Source organism: Atractosteus spatula, chromosome 1, assembly GCF_055471065.1.
Source record: "Atractosteus spatula isolate fAtrSpa1 chromosome 1, fAtrSpa1.hap1, whole genome shotgun sequence".
Lineage (NCBI taxonomy): Eukaryota > Metazoa > Chordata > Actinopteri > Semionotiformes > Lepisosteidae > Atractosteus > Atractosteus spatula.
In genome coordinates this window covers 54,707,526-54,725,860 of record NC_142706.1, presented here as the reverse complement: position 1 = coordinate 54,725,860, position 18,335 = coordinate 54,707,526, and the positions used below count along the sequence as shown (strand labels likewise).

Here is an 18,335-nt window from a genome sequence, read left to right as displayed (position 1 = left end):
TCCCTCATTCACCAAGAAAAATATGCAAAAGAAGAAAAGGAGGGTTTCAAACAGTTATGTCCTGAGTGCAACAAAGCTCTCAAGTGCATTCAATGACAAACAACATACATTTTAAAGAACCTGAGGGATTAACCGGTATGTCATCTCCATGTACCTTATTTAGCAGTTTACAAAGAGAACGACAACAGCTAGAAAAGGTTACTACCTCTAAAGCACACAATTTCCTCATTTTGGCAATACTTCCCCATTGTACACACACAAAGCCAAATTTGGGATTCACTTTCTCAGAGGGGAACAAAGAGTGTTTAGGCACGAAGAAGGCAGTTAATGTTTAGGCTGTGGTATGCCTCAAGAGCCTGACTTGTACTGCAGCTATATTCAGACTTTAACAGAGATAAGGGAATGTTCCCATATAAAAGCATCCAAGATAAACTATTCACGGAATATACAACGCTTAATGAATGGAGTTTTCATTTCAGCTCATTTTTTGGCCCCTTCCCCCAAACTAAATACCATCCAAGTGATGAGCTTTGTTTTTTCAAGAATAACTAAAAATTGATACATTATTGCATACCTTGACTGTAGCAGTACATACTGTTTATAGGCCAGATGGCAAATTAGATTGCTATTTCCAGAAGAGAACATTTTCATTCACTGAACATTTCCAACAGATGATGAGGATACGTCAATGGCAAGACTTAAGTGTACGTTCTGTTAAAAATATACAGTGTCAAAACTTTCTCCCCCCCCCCAGACAATTTGAAAGCTAAGAACTCAATGAAACACAGCTTCCATGCATCAGCTCTGGCTAACATCTACAGCCAGTACTTTACAATGAGATTAAAAATAAGAGTACAGCACTTTCAATGTGCTTGCAATCCAGTCCAAAGAATTTTAGAAGCTTTTCCACAAATAATAATCACCCTGCCCATCACCAGTACCACAGGAGTACAGAAGAGGAAGGTGCCCACAAAAATGTTAATTGGTCAAACTGCAACTTAATGGAAAAGCCTAACAGACTTTCTGGCCCGGAGAGGATGATGTTGACTCTATTCAGTGTTCACTGTTACATAACAGCTGCTCTATAGCCATCACCAGTTATAGCTGCCAGTTCATTCATTCACTGTCAGATGTCATTATCGTGATCTGCTCAGGATGGCAGTAGAAAGTGGCACAGCAAGGACAAAGTTTAAAAGGTTACTTGTCAAAGGGAGAGGAACAGTAAACTTAATAACCTACAATTTGCCACTTTAAGCTTAAGTTACAGTTTGTATATAACTAATTACAGTTTTCAAAGAAATCTCCACAAAAAAACAAGTCTGAAAAAAAGTCCTGTTTTATATAGTTTCAGATCTTCTACAAAATTAATGCTAAGCCAACCCAATATTAACACATTGGCCATGCTCGAAGAAACCTGTTACATCTGTCCAAAATTCCTGTCCCTAGTGTGTTTCACAATCCTGCTAGAAAGGTGCAAACAAAATAGCAGACAAGTGGAGAGATGTTTCAATCTCAATCAGCCTCAGTGTCCAAACAGCATTCTTCTGTTGAAGGTGAAATGCAGATCAGAAAATCAGAAAAAAATGAATGAAGCAAAAAAGACGTATAATATTTAACAACATTCTGTAAACAGTTTGCAACAATAAGCATTAAGCATTTCATAAAGCAAGAAATTTCGTAATGTCTACAGATACTTTCTGAAATGTTTTTACTGCAGTTGTTTTATATTGTCTACCAGTTGTTTTTGTTCCAAGGCCCATCACCCTGCACACACACAAAGCCTATACTGCACATGTTGTAAGGAGCACCTACAGTATATTGGCTCCTTTTTCATATACATTTCTTTAAGACTGAAATCTATCTTGGATACCACCTTCAGGCATCTTCAAATATGAGTATTGCTGCAAAAATGAATTAAAAAAGGGCAAATAAAACTGACATTTAGTAGATCAGAATCCACAGAATTGGTCTTAATCCTAACGTCTTATTTGAAAGTGAATTTATGTTTACATGTGTAAAAAAAGATTGCTTTTTCCCTGATAATTCATTAGAGGATTTCATCTAGCATTTTCTTAAAATAAGGTATTGTATCAGCTTTGACAATAGAGCAGGGTAGTTTGTTCCAAACTCATTTTAGTGTGAAGAAGTTTTTCCTGTTCTCGGTTTTAAATGCACTTCCCCTTAGCTTCCATTTTTGTCCTCTGGCTCATATTTCATTGCTGACTTTAAAGAAGTCAACAGGGTTAACTGTGAATACCTCTGAAGATTGTGAATACTTGAATCAGGTCCTGTCTGTCTTTTCTGTACAGGGCTTCAAGTGCTCCTTTATTCCATTCTGGTGAGTCTGGGACTGTACCTGCTTGCTCTTCTCTGGACTGATACCTGCCCAAAACGGAACGCAATATTCTGAATGAGGTCCTACTAGGGCATTGTAAACCTGTAAATATTGCAAATATTCTGTATGCCATTTTTACGGCTCCCCTACATTGTCTAAAAGATGAAAAAAAGGTGCCAACATAAATACATGGGTAGCTTCTACAAGATCAGCATTTCCCAAATTGTCATTTAAAGTATGGTTTTACTACCCACAAACACTTCTTTGTAGCACTCTGTACCTATCTGCATTAAATTTCATCTGTCAGACCTTGTGCCCAGCCTTCATTTCAACTTCTTTTGCAGCCACTGCAGTATTTACTGATCCTCCTAGTTTGCTATCATCTGCAAACATGCCCAGTTTATCAAGTACACCAGAATCTATATAATTGATATAGATTAGGAAAGGGTGGAACAGTGGCGCAGTGGTTAGCATTACTGCCTCTGGGGCAGTGGGGCCCTGGGTTCGATTCCAGACCTGGAGTGCTATCTGTGTGGAGTTTGTATATTCTCCCCCCTTCATGTGGGTTTCCTTGGGGAGCTCCAGTTTGCTCTCACAGTTCAAACACAAACTGGTAGGATAAGTGTGTTTGAGTCCGTATGCCTGCCCTGCAATGGACTGGCGTCCCATCCAGGGTGTACTCCGCCTTCTGCCCGTTACTTGCAGTAATTAATTATTGAATGCTTGTGGGCATTCACAAAAACCTGATCAAAATCCTTCTGAAATTTGCTACTTTACACTCTTTTATACTCCTTTTGTTTCTATTACTGTTGTTGCTAACATGTTAAGCAAGACATACCTTTGCTAAATCCATGCTATTTCCTAGAATCCTACTGGCATACAACTACAGAGGCCTAATTTGGCTTTATCACCCTGTTTTTGGGTGGGTGCAATATAAGTAGCTTTCCAATCAATGGGTACTACCCAGCCTGAATGAGTGTTGAAAGTGTTTTGGTAACAGCCTATAAATACTCTCTTGAGTACACACAGCAAAATAGCATCAGACCCTGGTGATACATTTATCTTAAGTGCTTTTAGCACCTGTAACTCTTCTGGGCTATGATACTTTAATCCAGAACTGTCTTTCCTCAGCCCAGAGGCACATTGCTGATATATTTCTTAATGATCACCTGACGGAAATATTTAATGCATTAGACATTTCCCTTTTATCATCTAAAAGATTCCCATTTTTATCTTTGTGACTATTACTTTGTCCTTTACAGTTTATTGTCTTTATTTAGCCTCCACTGCCATTCTTTCCGCTCGGTCTTGTATCCTTTTTACATGTGCTCACAGTTCATTACACTCTTCTGTTTCACTGTATACTTTTTTAAATCATATTTTGAATGATCTTCTTCCTTCATATATTTTAATGATTTAAGTTATCCATCCATTTGGGCCGAAAACTTACTAGCCTTCGATTTGCTTACTCTTGGGATGAATGCAAAAGAATACAGAATATCTCCATCAATTCTCTATTGATCCTATAACCATTTGATCCCACCTTACTTCTCTTAAGACCCAGCCCATTGCACTTTCCTGGAATTGCATACTTTGTTTTGAAATTTAACTTTATAACTGTACAGTTACAAAATTATTTCAGAGCCACACTGTACAGTGACCACAGTTCCATGTATTAAGAAAGCAAACATGAAATAGGATATACTGTATATTACTGCTGTTGCTTGTTTGAAGAATTCTAACAGGGTAATCATACCCCAGAATACTCCTGTCATACTATTTTAATTTCAATGATTTTCATTACCTTACATTCATATTATACAAAGAAGATCAATAATTGCTTAGTTTAGTTTTGTTACCCATTTATGGCTATAGAATAATATCTCGTTTCCTTAAGTATAATCAGTAGAATACCATCAGACACTGAGATTTATCTTAAGTTCTTCAAATATCTGCAACACTTCCACCTCTTCAATGCATACATAATCTCATGTAGAACTTTCTTATCTTAACCTGATACATGTTGTTAATTTCTTCATCGATATAACTTCCTGGAGTGAAAACTTAATTTAATAATTCCACTATTCCCATTTTTGTCACCCTAACTTTTACCTTTATGTCCAGACTGGACATACTGGAATTACTGTTCTTTTTAACCACTTTTAAAATGCTTTTGTTCTCCTAATATTTTTCTAAATTAATTCAGCAAACCATTTTTGTAGGCGATTCCCAAACATTGATATACTTATTTGTGGTATTAATGTTTCTTAGCCTCAAACAGGGGTAAAAGTCAAACTTTTGCTATACATTCTGTACCAGATCCATCATATCCCATCCTACTTTTCTTAAGGTAAGTTTTAATTCTTCTTGGTTTGCTTTCCTGAAATCTTAAGGTCAGTAACCTTTGGCAAGTTGCATGCCACTGGGTGCCTTAGCTTACTAACTTCTTTTTATTGATGTTGAGAGTGTGCTTGAGTGTTACTGACTCAAAAGGAAAACATCAGTACAAAACGTCAGAAACCTAGACATCTGACAAAATTCGGTTGCCCGTTCTTGCACGCACAATTCAATCTTAATTGTTCATTAAGATGTTGGAAATAGTGGAAAGTCAAAGTGTCAATATATTGGGCTTCATAAAGACCCCCCTTGATTCAACTTCTCTCTTCCTTGCCAGATCTCTTGTACAGTGGGCCTGTAGTTCACAGGTGAATGATGCAAATCTCCATGTCTACTCTGGCATTCCTAGAGATAAAACTTGTCATACTGTATATATATATACACAGTATAATATAGTAGTAGTAGTAAAAATAACCCATGCTTACCCCTTTTTTTAAGTTCTCAACAACCTTTATGTTTTTTCCCCAATCTATCCAAAGAAAATGAACTCCTATAACAACCTTTTCTCCCTTTACGCATACTGCATATCTCTGATTTAATTATACAAGCCTGCATTATAATTAACATCTGAATTTGGTGTTCAGTGACAGACCCCTAACAATGCATCCTTCCATCATCTATCATATGAGACTTTTTTAGTCCAACCCATACAGATTCTCCATATACCAATCTCACTTAGTAGTAATCCATCAAGCTTGTACTGGCTAGCCTTTGCAACAGAAAGCTTTCCAGTGACAGAGCATGCTGAATCCTGCTTCAGCACACCATGTCTGCACTCATGCAGTTTTCAGATGACCATTTCCAGCTGATCACAGTTGCTGAGTGTAGGCAGGACTCCTGAGAAAGCCATGCATTTATTCCTTCTGTCAATTCTTTTCCACAAGGTCTTTAAATCCGTTACACAATAAGAGTGCACTGTTTATGCCAATGTCAAAATGTTTTATTTACTGGGAGCCTATCTACAACTTGAATGTCAGCCATCTCGGCTGCAGGACGACAGCACAATGTCTGCTGCTCAAAACAAACCACGTCTTTCCTTAGCATTCCTGTTTATAGTTACCGAAGTGAAGCAAATTTGTCTGGCTTTATGTTTTGTCAATTTGTTAGGATTGGACAATATATTTTAGTTCCTTTATCCACCTGATACTAGCTTCTCTCCCCTTCTGTCTTATTTTTCTTACGAAATGGGATGCATACCTCCACAAATGTGGAAATTGCTCATTCGCTGATTTCATTATACTCTCTTGAGTTCCTGTCGCTCCATTTCAATCAGCGAATGGATTTTGTATCAATACTCACAGATGTAAATCTTCTAGGATACTCCACATGACAAGCGACAAAGCACGTTTAAAGTGGGTTCTCGTTGGATGCTTTATGCATATAAATGTATGTTTTATCCCACACTGATTCAGAGAAGTCAGCTTTTATTTTGGGAGATGAGAAGCACTGCAGCTCTCTCTCTACAGATGCTTACAGTCAGTCTATCTGCCGACCACTGACACCATATCAGCTCCACTCACACAGTACTTCAGTCTTTAAATTAGCCACTAATAGTTGTCAAACTGTCTCGCGTGTACACAAGACCCTACAGCACAGCTCTTTCTAATTTATATCAATCATTTACAGTAGATTCAGTTACAGCTAGTAAACTAGAAAGTTTTGCAGATTATACCAAACTGGTCAAATCAGAAAACATTGTTCAAGCTGCAAAAGAATTTCAGAAGGACAGATTAAATTCAGGACTGGGCAGATACTAAGGAGATATATTTTGTCAACAAGTGCAGGATGGTGCATGCTAGTAGTAAAAACAAACTATATAAAATGGAAAACAGATTGAAGAGATTAATACTGTACAATGTACTAGTAAAACCTCGATTAGAATATAATTTTGGTCGTCAAATTACAAGAAAGATACTGCTGCGTTAGAATTAGTACCAAGAAGAGCAACAACACACATTCCTGAGCTCAAAGCTGTTCTACATTGTCAGGATGTAAGAATTGAACCTTTTTAGGCTTCAACAGAGACTACAAGGTGTTCAAACCTCTAAGGTATCAAGGCAACAGAAACTTTCAGAATTTAAGAAAGAAACACAAGCAATACGGCACAACTGGAGACTAAGTAGAACTACATTCAAAACTGAAAAGAGGAGGGACCATTTACATCTTTTCACCAATTGCTTTGGGAATAAGGAACAAGCTTACCAGCTACATCAAAAACTATTTTCTTCTTCAAGAAACTAGACGAGAACCTTGGATAAATTAACTACTGAAAAAAACAAGGTAGATAGGGCTGAATGTTCTTCTCTCATTTGTAACTATTTGCAATTTGCACAGTTTTGCTGTAAAATACTACACTGCAGAAATGCTTTAAGGATACTTTTTTTAACTAGAGTAAATTCACAAAAATCCTGATGCATGTATCTCATTTGAACAATTACTAGATACACAGGTACACTTAAAGAATAATAAATCCACCAAACATACGACTAGTATTATCACTGATGCCACAGATCTGTTATTGTGGTTTTGGCAGCTGGCTGAGGGAAGGTTTGTAGAGTCTTTTTCACAAGCGTGTATTTATTTTTTGATAATACCCAACCATAATTTAGTCTTTATGCTAGAGAACACGTCGTTACAAAAATACAAAATTAAAATCTTAAAATATTCTGATCACCCATGTTCACCTGTCCGCAATCACCACATTCTTGAAGATATGACACGTTCATTCTAACATGCTGCAAGCTGAGCAAATTACACCTTTCCTAGAACCATATTTCAATCATTTAACTTTTAAAAAGGAGAAAGAGGAGTGGCTTTATAAAGCCATTACATAAAAGCTCTTTGGTTTTATCCATTTCAAATACCTTAACTGTATAATTTTGTTTAAAATGTTGCATATTTTACATGGATCCACCTGCACAGTTCTATACATTTTAGGACCACTCAAATGGAGATTTATTTGAGACCACTGCAAAATACTTTCCCATGTGCAAGAAAAGCAATCAGCATTTCTAATACTGAAGTTGATCCATTTTCCATTCTACTGCTTTGTTGACTGCTCTTCAGCTGAATACTAACAGTAATATTGTAGATGCCTGCCACAGAAGAAACCAGGGGAATATGCAAAAGCAGCCAAATAAATTAAATATGTAACCTGACTCCTATGTAAACCACCAAATGTGCTTTCAAAATCACATAATATAATAATTAGTTTGCATGTGAAAACTATCAATTACTTTACTCCCAGATGCTTCAGCTTTCTAGTACCTAAGCTACCTGAAAAATAAGAATATGATGACGAAGACATCTGGTACTGCAGGCTTCTGTCAAAATGCACCTTTATTAGATAATATAATTACCAAGACTCAATACAATTACAAAACATCAACTACACATATTCTACACATATTTGCACATATTCTCTGCTTTAACTAGTTATGGCTTTAATCCCACAATGATACTTTAAAGTTTAAAGAATAAATAACTTGTTTACTCCACCATTTCAAACCACTAAACTAAACTATTTCACTTTTCCAAAAGAATGTTTTGTTTTAGTTTTTTTTTTAAACTTTTCATAAAAGATTATTTAGGTGTATTCACCTGATCTAACATAACATGAGGAGTCCTGCACTGTGCTGATAATATACCACACAAGACTGTGACTCTTTCAACTCTAGTGCAACCTATCTATTAGTTGAACAAATTGTGAAAAGTAGTGAACACCAGGGTCCTGTATTGAGAAGATAGCAGGGTGGGAACCATGTCGTGTGACAAACTAATTCGCTCTTATCCAAACAGCATTGTTACCTTGAAACTAAGGCCTACTAAAGAATTTGCAATCATGTCAGTTACAGTAGAAGTCACTACAGGGAACTTCAAAATTACCAACAACTACTAATCTTGATGGGGTGGAACAAAACATCCTTTCTGCTTATTTGTTTTTCTACATGTCAATTCACTAGAGCAACATGGAGCTGTTGGAAATTGCTCAAATCTTAATATTTTGTTTTTAGACAAAAGTCAGATGACTTTAATTACAGCATACTTAAGGTTTTACCCTAACTCTTGGAACATGAAAGAAAACAGAAGTACAGTCGCAGAACCAATTTCATATGTCAAGCAGCAGCCACGCATTCCTAAAAAGCTGGAGTCTCCAGCAGCTATGACCTCATATTGAGAGGGCAACAGCCTTACACACAGAGACTGACAGCATCAAGTTAAGATGCTGATAACCTTAGCACCAGAAGGTAAGTGACTGATAGACGGCCCACAAAACACAAGTCCAGTTTAATGACAGCCTGCTTCATACCGAGTCATTTTACTACTATAGTATAAGTTTTTGCTCCTGTTTTGCCACTACAACTTGCAGTTATCCTTTCTCGTGTTGATCAAGGACATCGTGGAGCATGATCACCTTTTAATTACACTGCTGTTTCTCAAAAGCTCACTTGTATCTATTGCAAGCACCCTGGTAGAAAGCTATGTATGAACTGAGACTCTACATCTAAACCTATTTTAATTCAATGAAATGCTGGCTGCATGTGTTGATTTCTTATTTCCTGCTTGGCTTTTTGACAAATAGAATGTTCTTATTTCACCTTTTCTTGCTAGAACTGACCAGAAACAAACAAAGAAAAACTATCAGCATATCAATTTGCCCTTAGCATGGCAAAACCTGCTTGTTTACAGAGCAACAGGTTGTTTTGAACAGAAATAAATCTCACATATACATGCACAACTCCAAGAGGCACACGCTTGAGATAAAATAAGTTATGCTTAAATATTCCGTTTTCTGACTTGACTCTAAATGTTCGGCTCTTGAGTGTAAAGCACCACAAGCACGTCAGAGATCCCTGGTGACTATTCTCTTTCACGCAGTTCTAAACTTAGCAGTCAGGAATGCAGACCTGGGCTGTATAACCTTCCATGCCTCACTCCATCACAAAAAAAAGAAGTTACTGCTTTTTCTCTTTCCTGCTACTGCCACCAGCAGACAATGCAAAGACTTCTGAACGGCCTCACCTCTCTTGCTGTGGAAGTCCTTCCGGGCTGTGCTCTCCTTCAGCCTGAAAAAAACATGGATGCAGAATGAATTAAAAATCCAAGGGCACTGAAACTCAAAGAATTAAAAAACTCCAGTTATGTGTAGCAAACAACAAAATGTCACATTTAAGCCCATGATGCAGCATCCTATTAAAGATTCTAACCTAGGGAAAGAATGAAAAACACAGCATATGCACATGCTGATATTTAATTAAATATTACAACTGTTCAGAATATTTACCACAATCATTTACTAATATTTAAAAATTAAGGAGTAATGATTACCAGTGCAGTATACACTGGATATTAACAAAACATAATGTTTCAGTACTTGTTTAACAATAAAATGGCTGATGTACAGTATGAAGCTATATAGTAAAGGGTTTACAATAAAACATTGCTGTACCACACAAATAGATTTACAGCTCCAGTACAGATGCAGACTTAACCATGAATTAAATCCACAATGAACTGCAGCACAAGTCCAAATACAGACACACAAGCCTACAACTACTAGGCATGGAAAAATGACACTGCCAACATCAAAACATCTTTATTTACATAAGTCTGTGAGCAGACGGAGTGTGTACACAAAAGGTATTTCTAGATATTGTGCTTCTCATATCTTTTCATGAATTACCTGACTTACAAACTATCCAAATTACAAAAACAATGATGCAATGAAAAGTTATAAGAACACAGTTTCTATCTTTCAAAACAATACATATCTAACATCCAAGTGTTTCAAAGTGCCTATTCTGTGGGATATTGTAAGTGGTTTGAAGGTGGAAGATATGTGCTCAAGAATAAAGCCTCTTTTTCAGGAAACGTGCTTGACAAAGCCAGAAATGCTGTTGCCACTTTAGCTTAACATCCTTCTGTAAAACCAACTAATCTGACTCCCACTGCCCCTGTCAATATTATCAGACAATAACACTACTGAGATGTATAATTGCCCAATACTAACAGCAGGTGAATTCCAACCACTTTGTGTCTCATTTTAACCAAATGTCCTTCAGCGTTCCAACATGTTTAATACCCTTTTTGGATGCAGGAATGTAACTTAGATGTGCTATATATATATATCTGATTACCACATAAAAATCACATTTGATATTAAATGTGTTGCCCTTTAAAAAGACTTTAAAATCCACTGAAAATGTTAACTAAGTCAACTGGAATTAAATCAACACCTAGAGAGTAGATATCCGTTCAAGATGAAGTGACATCATAATTATAATGATCATTAAGATTGGACTGCTATTTTCGTGTTTGCCTCTTTTAGTTTTAAAAACCATTTAATAATTAAATGGGGAATAATCATTTTAAGTGAGCTTCTCGTCATCTTGAAAATAGCTCCTAGGAATTTAACGTTACAAGATGTAACAGCTATGAGATTCTGTTAAGAGTTTAATACTTTTCCTTTCACTTACTGCATTATTACCTAATCTGTCGTGACTACATACACAGCCTCACATTTTCATTAACTATCCTGCATGTGGCACACTTTGCAAGCTCCTTCAGGGAAACCACTGTCAATCTCTCTAAAAAGAAACACTAGAACACAAACTGTTGTGTTGTGTTCGGGTATGCAAATGATCAAAATCGACACAAATAAGGGGGCACTCAAAGATATTGTGGATTATAACTGCCTAACCCTGTTCAAGGTATGTCATGTTTAAAATAGCCCGTTGCACACATTAGGAACATTAGGAACTTTTCACTGCATATTCTTTTTAAGAGTCTTTTTAGCACAGAAATGTTTCATGCATCAAGACACTATTGCATTACTAACACAATGACAGACACAGCATCTGTATTTTCAAGTAACTGGACATCCCCACACATGAAAATCCATGCTTTTCAGCTTTACTGGCTGTAACTAACAAAACATTGAGTTCACAGTTCCATGTTTCTCTAACACTGCCAACAATACACAGCCTTTTTTATTTCATTCCTTCATTTAATCCTGAGTTAAACATAACTGTTTAACAAAGATGTAGTGCTGCCTTCAAGACAAAACTTTTGTTATTTCTTTTCAATACACATGATCTTGAAAACCCTGATTAAGGAGGCAAGGCATAAGATATTAATGCCAAGAACTATGCCAAAACTCCTTGTATAAAAGGTTCCACAAGCTTCATTTTTTTGTGCCATTGAAAAATCTGAAGAACGGCCTGGAAAGATTTTGCAGTACAACACTCAGAATACTGCGTGGTTTGGGATTACAAAGGTAAACAATTTTAAATCCCCAATCACAAACTGAGTTTATAAATCTTGAGGAATAACTGCTTCAAACTAAAAATTAAAAGCATCAAAACTTTAAAGATAGAAATGTGATATACATGTGATGCTCTGAGAAAAAAAAAACACCTGAACCTAATAAAGAATATCATCCATTAGCATGTCTTGCACTGAACATTTTCACAAACACTTAATTCAACACCATTGTGTAATGTATTGTACCTCTGTCTTGGGTATTATTGGTTGTTTAATAAAATCCAGACACATTCAGGTGGTTTAAATTTCTAACCACTTTTACACTCAAACAAACCTTTATGATAAAATTGTTACTGCCCAAAAACTAAAATTGCACAAGCTGCGTGTCAACTCAATCAAGTCAAATGTACTGGAAAATACCAGACTACAAAACAGCTTCCCACGAGTGCTGTGCACTGTCATCCAAAAACTAACTTCAAAAACCCAACCCGTGTGACTGGTTATAATTTGCCTATAGACCCGGGTCTGGACAATATATGGCCCGCAACTACTGCGTATCTGTTAACATCCGCTCCAAGACAGCCCAACATTAACCTTGCACAGTCCATCGTATTTTAATGCCAACTAACAGCAACTTGCTAGACCAGGCCACATGGCCAATATTTAAGGTGCACGGTGACTGAGCCCCTGTGAACTCTTCCCGCCGGTTCTTCTTCCAATCATCAAAGCCCCACGTGTAGCAAGCAGTGATCACAGACCAAAAAACAGTAATACTGTTACTTAGAACCACTGTATACTAGGTACCTACTAGCAACGACTCAAACCTGACGAAAATTAAATGCACGATGCTAGGAGGTCAAAGATTCAGAGCACCATCTGAATTCACATGCTACCACAGATTTCGAGAGTGAACCACGCAACCATGGGTTTTGCGTGGGGCTTTCCTTGCAAACAATTCGGCACTCAAGTAATTACAGGTAACAGCAAGAAAGCAAAGTTGAAAAAGTTGTAGTTAGGTTCTCTCACCTGTGTGGAGACTAAGAGCTCTTCATCTGCCTGCCAGACCTCCACCACGCTGGACATCTGAGCAAGAGCTTGGTTGAGAAAACAAAAAGAATTCGCAGCGTAAAAACATGAAACCCAGCAAAGGGGAAAATAAAGAATCAGGAAGTAAGCCCTGTAAAAGAGAAACCTTTTGGTTATGTCTCTTACAGTCGGCTGGGCAAGCGTGTGTGTGTTCTAATATGGTCATATAGTTAATATTCAACCTTAGTTTTGCTTTTCAGGATAAAAAAAGAGAACCTTTACATACGGAAAAAAATGGTTCTCTTCATCAATAAATTTTAAAACGCTTCACTAAAAGAATGCCTTCAAAATAGCACTCCAACTTTTTTTGGACCCTTTAAATATTCGTATGCATTTGCCCTAAAACCTAATATTAATGGTCTGTTGCACAGAAAAAAAAAACGTTTCTACAGATGATTTATCAACACAGGAAACTACGCTGCGAACAATACCAATTTGTTCAAAAGGAAGACGGTAAAATGCCTGGTAACTTCGAAATCAAAACAGGATCAACTGGAAAACAATGAACGGTATGAAATATTAAATATTTATAGAAAACAACATCCCAAGAAGAGGTAACTGAAACATTCTCCTCTTCGCAAAACGACTTCTGTCTTCAGATACACTGGTTTGTCAAATCGACGGGGTTGGCAATCCGCTCTTTTCTCGTTAGCGTTAACCGCGGACGAGCTTTTTTAAAACGAAGCTGATCTCCCCAACCTTGTAGCTGAGCCCCTCCTTGGCGAATGCAGGGCGAAAGCAGCTGTAGCACTCCAAATACAAGATTTATCCATGTTTTCCTGTGGCAGTGGCTGCCTTGATAGAAGTCCCTCAGCCCCGCCATGCTGCTCTGTCTGCAGCCAGCCTCGCTGTGTTCTGCTTTCTCGGCCCCCTCCCTCCTCGTCTCTCACACACCCTCCCTCTCTTTCCTCGCCCTCTCTCGCACTGTGCGGACTCGTCGGTGCTGACGAAAGCTTAGCAGTGAGGTTCCCTGAAAGTGTGCATCCGTATAGACAAAGCAGAGACTCTCCAGTGAGATATAGATTTATTGCGAGAATGGTAGAACCTCTATAAAGAGTACCGTCCAGAAACTACACGCAATGAGACAAATTGAACACATGGCCTTTCTGAACGACCGCGGCAGCAGTCAGTTGGAGTCGCATGGAAACGTACACTGCTTACACAGTTCTTTGTCTCTTTGTTTAAAAACCGCCTTGAGAAAACCGTTTCCTTTTCTTATCTTTTGGTTTCACCTAGAAAGATGGCTATAAATAATCCCTTCAAATTCAATGTTAAACTGACGCTAAGTTTAGCTTTTTCATCTAAATTTAAATAGCGTTGACTTCAAAAAAGTAGTAATGACACCTTCCATTCTTTTGCTTCCGACTACATTTTTAGCAAGAAATGTGTCCCCTTAATGTATTAATGTATGGAGCGGGTATGGAAATTTAAGAATTTAGCACATTTTAAATTACGGCTAAAAATTAAGTAGGTTTTGCAAAAAATATTAGTGATGCGGGCCCACTTGGGTTGTCAATGATATAACAATGAGTTACTGTAAGTGGCTCCTCATTTACTTTCTTCTTTGGCATGTTATTTTCCCAGGTCTGTATCAGGAACGTCTGTTTATAAAGCACAGAGAAAATAAATAAAAGTTATAACTCTTCAAATAATTCTAAATTATTTGTATTATGTATTGTGGAAGTATTTTAAGTACAAGAGTATTCCAAAATACTGACGTGTGTCTTTAATAAGCAAAGCAGGGACAAAAAACTGAAAACGATTTAGTACCACTGTGTTATAAGGCATAAGGAAAAGTATTGATCTCTTTCAGAGTCAGGAAGAGCCCAGGGATTCTGGAAGACGCAGAAGAGAAGGAGATGAACAACACTACTCAATTCACATTTCAAAGTTGTTGTTTTTTTAAATCAGGAAGTTTAAGAGACACAAATTCATAACAATTCACTAGGAATGAAAACAGCCAAGAACTGGTCGTGTTAAAATTTTTTTGACTACTTTAAATTACACTTGGCTGAAGGTTAACCTCCTGGTCATAGGACAAGGAGGCTAGAACCCCCATGCAGAGTAAGGTGCGACCAAGGGCCAGCCGCAGAGGCGGAGATAGGACAGAGGAGGGATGCAAAAGACAAATACAAGGAAGAGAATGGTATCATGTATAATATACTGTATATAATGTTTAAGTGAGGAGATGATGTTATGATTGATTACAAATTACAGATAGCTGAGGTTGATTGAACTTGGCTATCCCTCCCAAACTTTGGTTCTAAACTCCACGCAGCATGACATGCAGTCAAACACTCATGACAATACCGGAGGAGTTATCTACAGTATCTTGTTACCATCACTGTAGTTACATAAGTTTGTGTTCATATTCAATTTAAAGCCAATTACAATACCTGCCTAATCAATATTGTGAGCTTGTTATAATCTTGTGAGATCCAGAATGCTCTACCACTACATTCCCAGCTCAAACATGCACATGTTTTATATAGAAACATACTGTATGACCCTGATCAACAGATAAGCACTTTTGGCATTTCTGTTAAACATTATTTCATAGGATCGTTCTCTACTATAAATGTCAAGTGATTAAAAGTATGTTTGTTTTGCTTGCAAATTCTGTTAAATGACTGCACACTGCCCTGTCACACTGAGACATCTTAATGATACATTCTCCTGACTGATTCTAATAACTTTAATACAGATCATGTGAACACAAAAACAGTAGCAGCTTAAATGCACAAATTTGTTTTCATTTAGAAATTACAGTCCAGTTTCACAACAGCTACACCATCTCCCAAAACAGATTATTATCAGAATTGAGTATCATATGGTAGATAAAGAAGAGCTATTTCAGAGATAATAATTGAATAATTTCTGTACTATACCTGAAAGATCTCAAATGCTTGGTTGTGTAAGAAGCTAAAATGGTATTCTTTACTAATATATCTCTTTTTTAATTGCTTCTGGGTAGAACTAAATTGAGGAAAATGTGAAGAGATGGGGAAAAAAAGCTTTTCACATTGAACTGTATAAATACACAGAACACAGGAATCTGCAACCAAGTGTGCATCCCAGGCAAGAGCAGCAAATTCGATCGACTCTGCTGTGGACTGCACAACTTGTTACATAATACCTAAAACTGCAGTCAATTGACTCAGATTCAATAAAGTCTCTAACTCATTAGGAGGTGTGACTTGAACAGAGTAGGTATTTAGCTGTGGCTCTTTACAAAAATACAGAAATATTTACCCCTAGCCTCGAAAATGAGGAGAAAGTCAACAGCACATTGGTAACATTTAAAGGGAGGGGCAATGCTAATACCAGGTTTGTCTGCCTAATCACACTTCAGAGCACTTACAGCTCTGCTTTGTGTTGACAACAGAGACATGGAAGCAGGAGCACGTTTTGTGAGAGCTGTTATTATAGCTATGCTATAGCACAACCTTCACTAAGGGTGGTTGACAGAAACTTGTCAAAACCTGATTCTTGGGGCAAAGTTATTTCCACCATGTCCAAATGCATCAAGATGACATTTGTTGTGCTTCATCTGTGCATGATGGCGATTCTATTTTCCTTGATAATGGTTGTTGAAAATCAGGAGTTCCTAACTGACAGAATGCAAACCAATCACAACCAGGACAACTTGCTGGATTCAATTACACCTTAGTAAAGCAAAGTAAACTGGAAGGTATCTGGTGAATTAGTTTCAAACTAAACTAATTAGTGAATTCTTTCAAACTAACTTTCAAAGAACTGTGAATGGAAGATACATGTACAGGTGTAGTAAAAGATTCAAATAAATTCAAGAAATAACCAAATATATCTGTGTATTCCACAGAGACGCATACTGATAAAAACTGATTTTCACAGTAACAGCGATGTAACTGTCAGTGATGTTACACGTCATGGAGGGGCTCAAAAATATCAGGCTAGGGCATACAGTGTCTTTATCATTGTTTTTTAATCAAATACCAAATGCCTATCTAGTGATTACTTACAATTTGTTTTGGTAACAAATTTAAATGATAAATATATCTATGATCAATTCTTAAAAGAAAGACATCCACCGCTAAAAAACTCTTTTTTGAAAACGTACTAAAATAAATATACCGTACTGTACATGTAGTCCTGAGAAACCAAATGATAGAAATCTTGTTTTTAATAGCAAAACAGGAAAAACCTGAAGATCATGGCATTTTGTTCTGCTTGGCATAAACATAAAAGTAGCAGGAGTCATGCTTTTGCTGAGAGCCAAGAAAACTAGATACACTGAGTGGCCTCCCCTTGTTTGTAACTTTTCTTATAAAGTTCTTGTCACAGACCTGCCTGACTAATTGCAACCTCACCCAAGGACAGCTCGGTAGGCATACAGTATGTAGACAGCTTTGGCCTAAAGTATATTTCACAATGTACGTACCTAACATCAGTCCTCAAGAGGGTTCCTGCTTGTACTACATTTATCAATAACAGTTTTGCATACCCTTGTCAGAGCCAAAACAGCTGACATCTCACCAGGCTGGAAGTTCCCGCTTTGCTCTTCTTTTTATAAGAAATGTGTTATAGCAGTCTGAAAGTGTTACAGTAGTTCTCAGTCAAGTTCTACAGTGGCTAAAGTAAAGTCAGCAGACCACAGGCTGTGGTCTAGGATCACAGGTTTGATTTATGACTTAATGAAACCAATTAACATATTTATCAAAATCCCAGTCTTGCAAAGTATGAATGGCTGTTCCACGTATACACTAAATCAAATGTCTGTAATCTGGAAGTATTTTTAAATTTAATCAATCAACTACCTTTTAAATTGAAGGTTGTTGGATCTATTATCAGCAAATTCAAGCAAACATGCAGTAAATGATGAGAGCGTCAAATTGCTCACCCAGTACTTGATATACAGTATAAGTACTGGTACGATCTTTACTGCTTACAGTAGATGAGCTATTCTTTGCCACCATTTTGGTCTTAAATGTTGAGGTCTTGTGAATATACAGGTATGGTACAGATTTATTTCTGCTGTCCTGCCAAAAAACAAATGGGTTTTAGTCACTTTGAGCATCTTTTAGTTTGAGAAAGGGTTGTACACACCTTTGTTTTGGATGTGGTGCACATGTTTTGCCACATCCTCTCTGGCATGATAGGTGTGAACTACATGTCATTGTAAATGAAATGGCAAGAAATGCTGCAGCTTCTGAACTGCATGCAAACTGAGCCAGTGTTGCGCAATTCATGAATCACCCTGTCAACAGCCACAGGC

At 37.2% G+C, this 18,335-nt stretch overlaps 1 protein-coding gene across 5 annotated transcripts in view; it reads right to left on the bottom strand.

Annotated features, from left to right (window-relative positions):
* The window catches only part of tmem131l (transmembrane 131 like), a 54,961-nt gene extending 41,025 nt beyond the window's left edge, over positions 1 to 13,936 (bottom strand). For all 5 annotated transcript variants that reach the window (XM_088911160.1, XM_088911173.1, XM_088911180.1 and 2 more), the window contains exons 1-3: positions 13,781 to 13,936; positions 13,022 to 13,089; positions 9,755 to 9,798 (exon numbers count right to left, since the gene is read on the bottom strand). In XM_088911160.1, coding sequence (XP_088767286.1) covers positions 9,755 to 9,798; positions 13,022 to 13,089; positions 13,781 to 13,904 — 236 coding nt within the window. In that variant the 5' untranslated portion in view covers positions 13,905 to 13,936. The remainder of the gene's footprint in view (positions 1 to 9,754; positions 9,799 to 13,021; positions 13,090 to 13,780) is intronic.
* Positions 13,937 to 18,335: the final 4,399 nt, after the last annotated feature.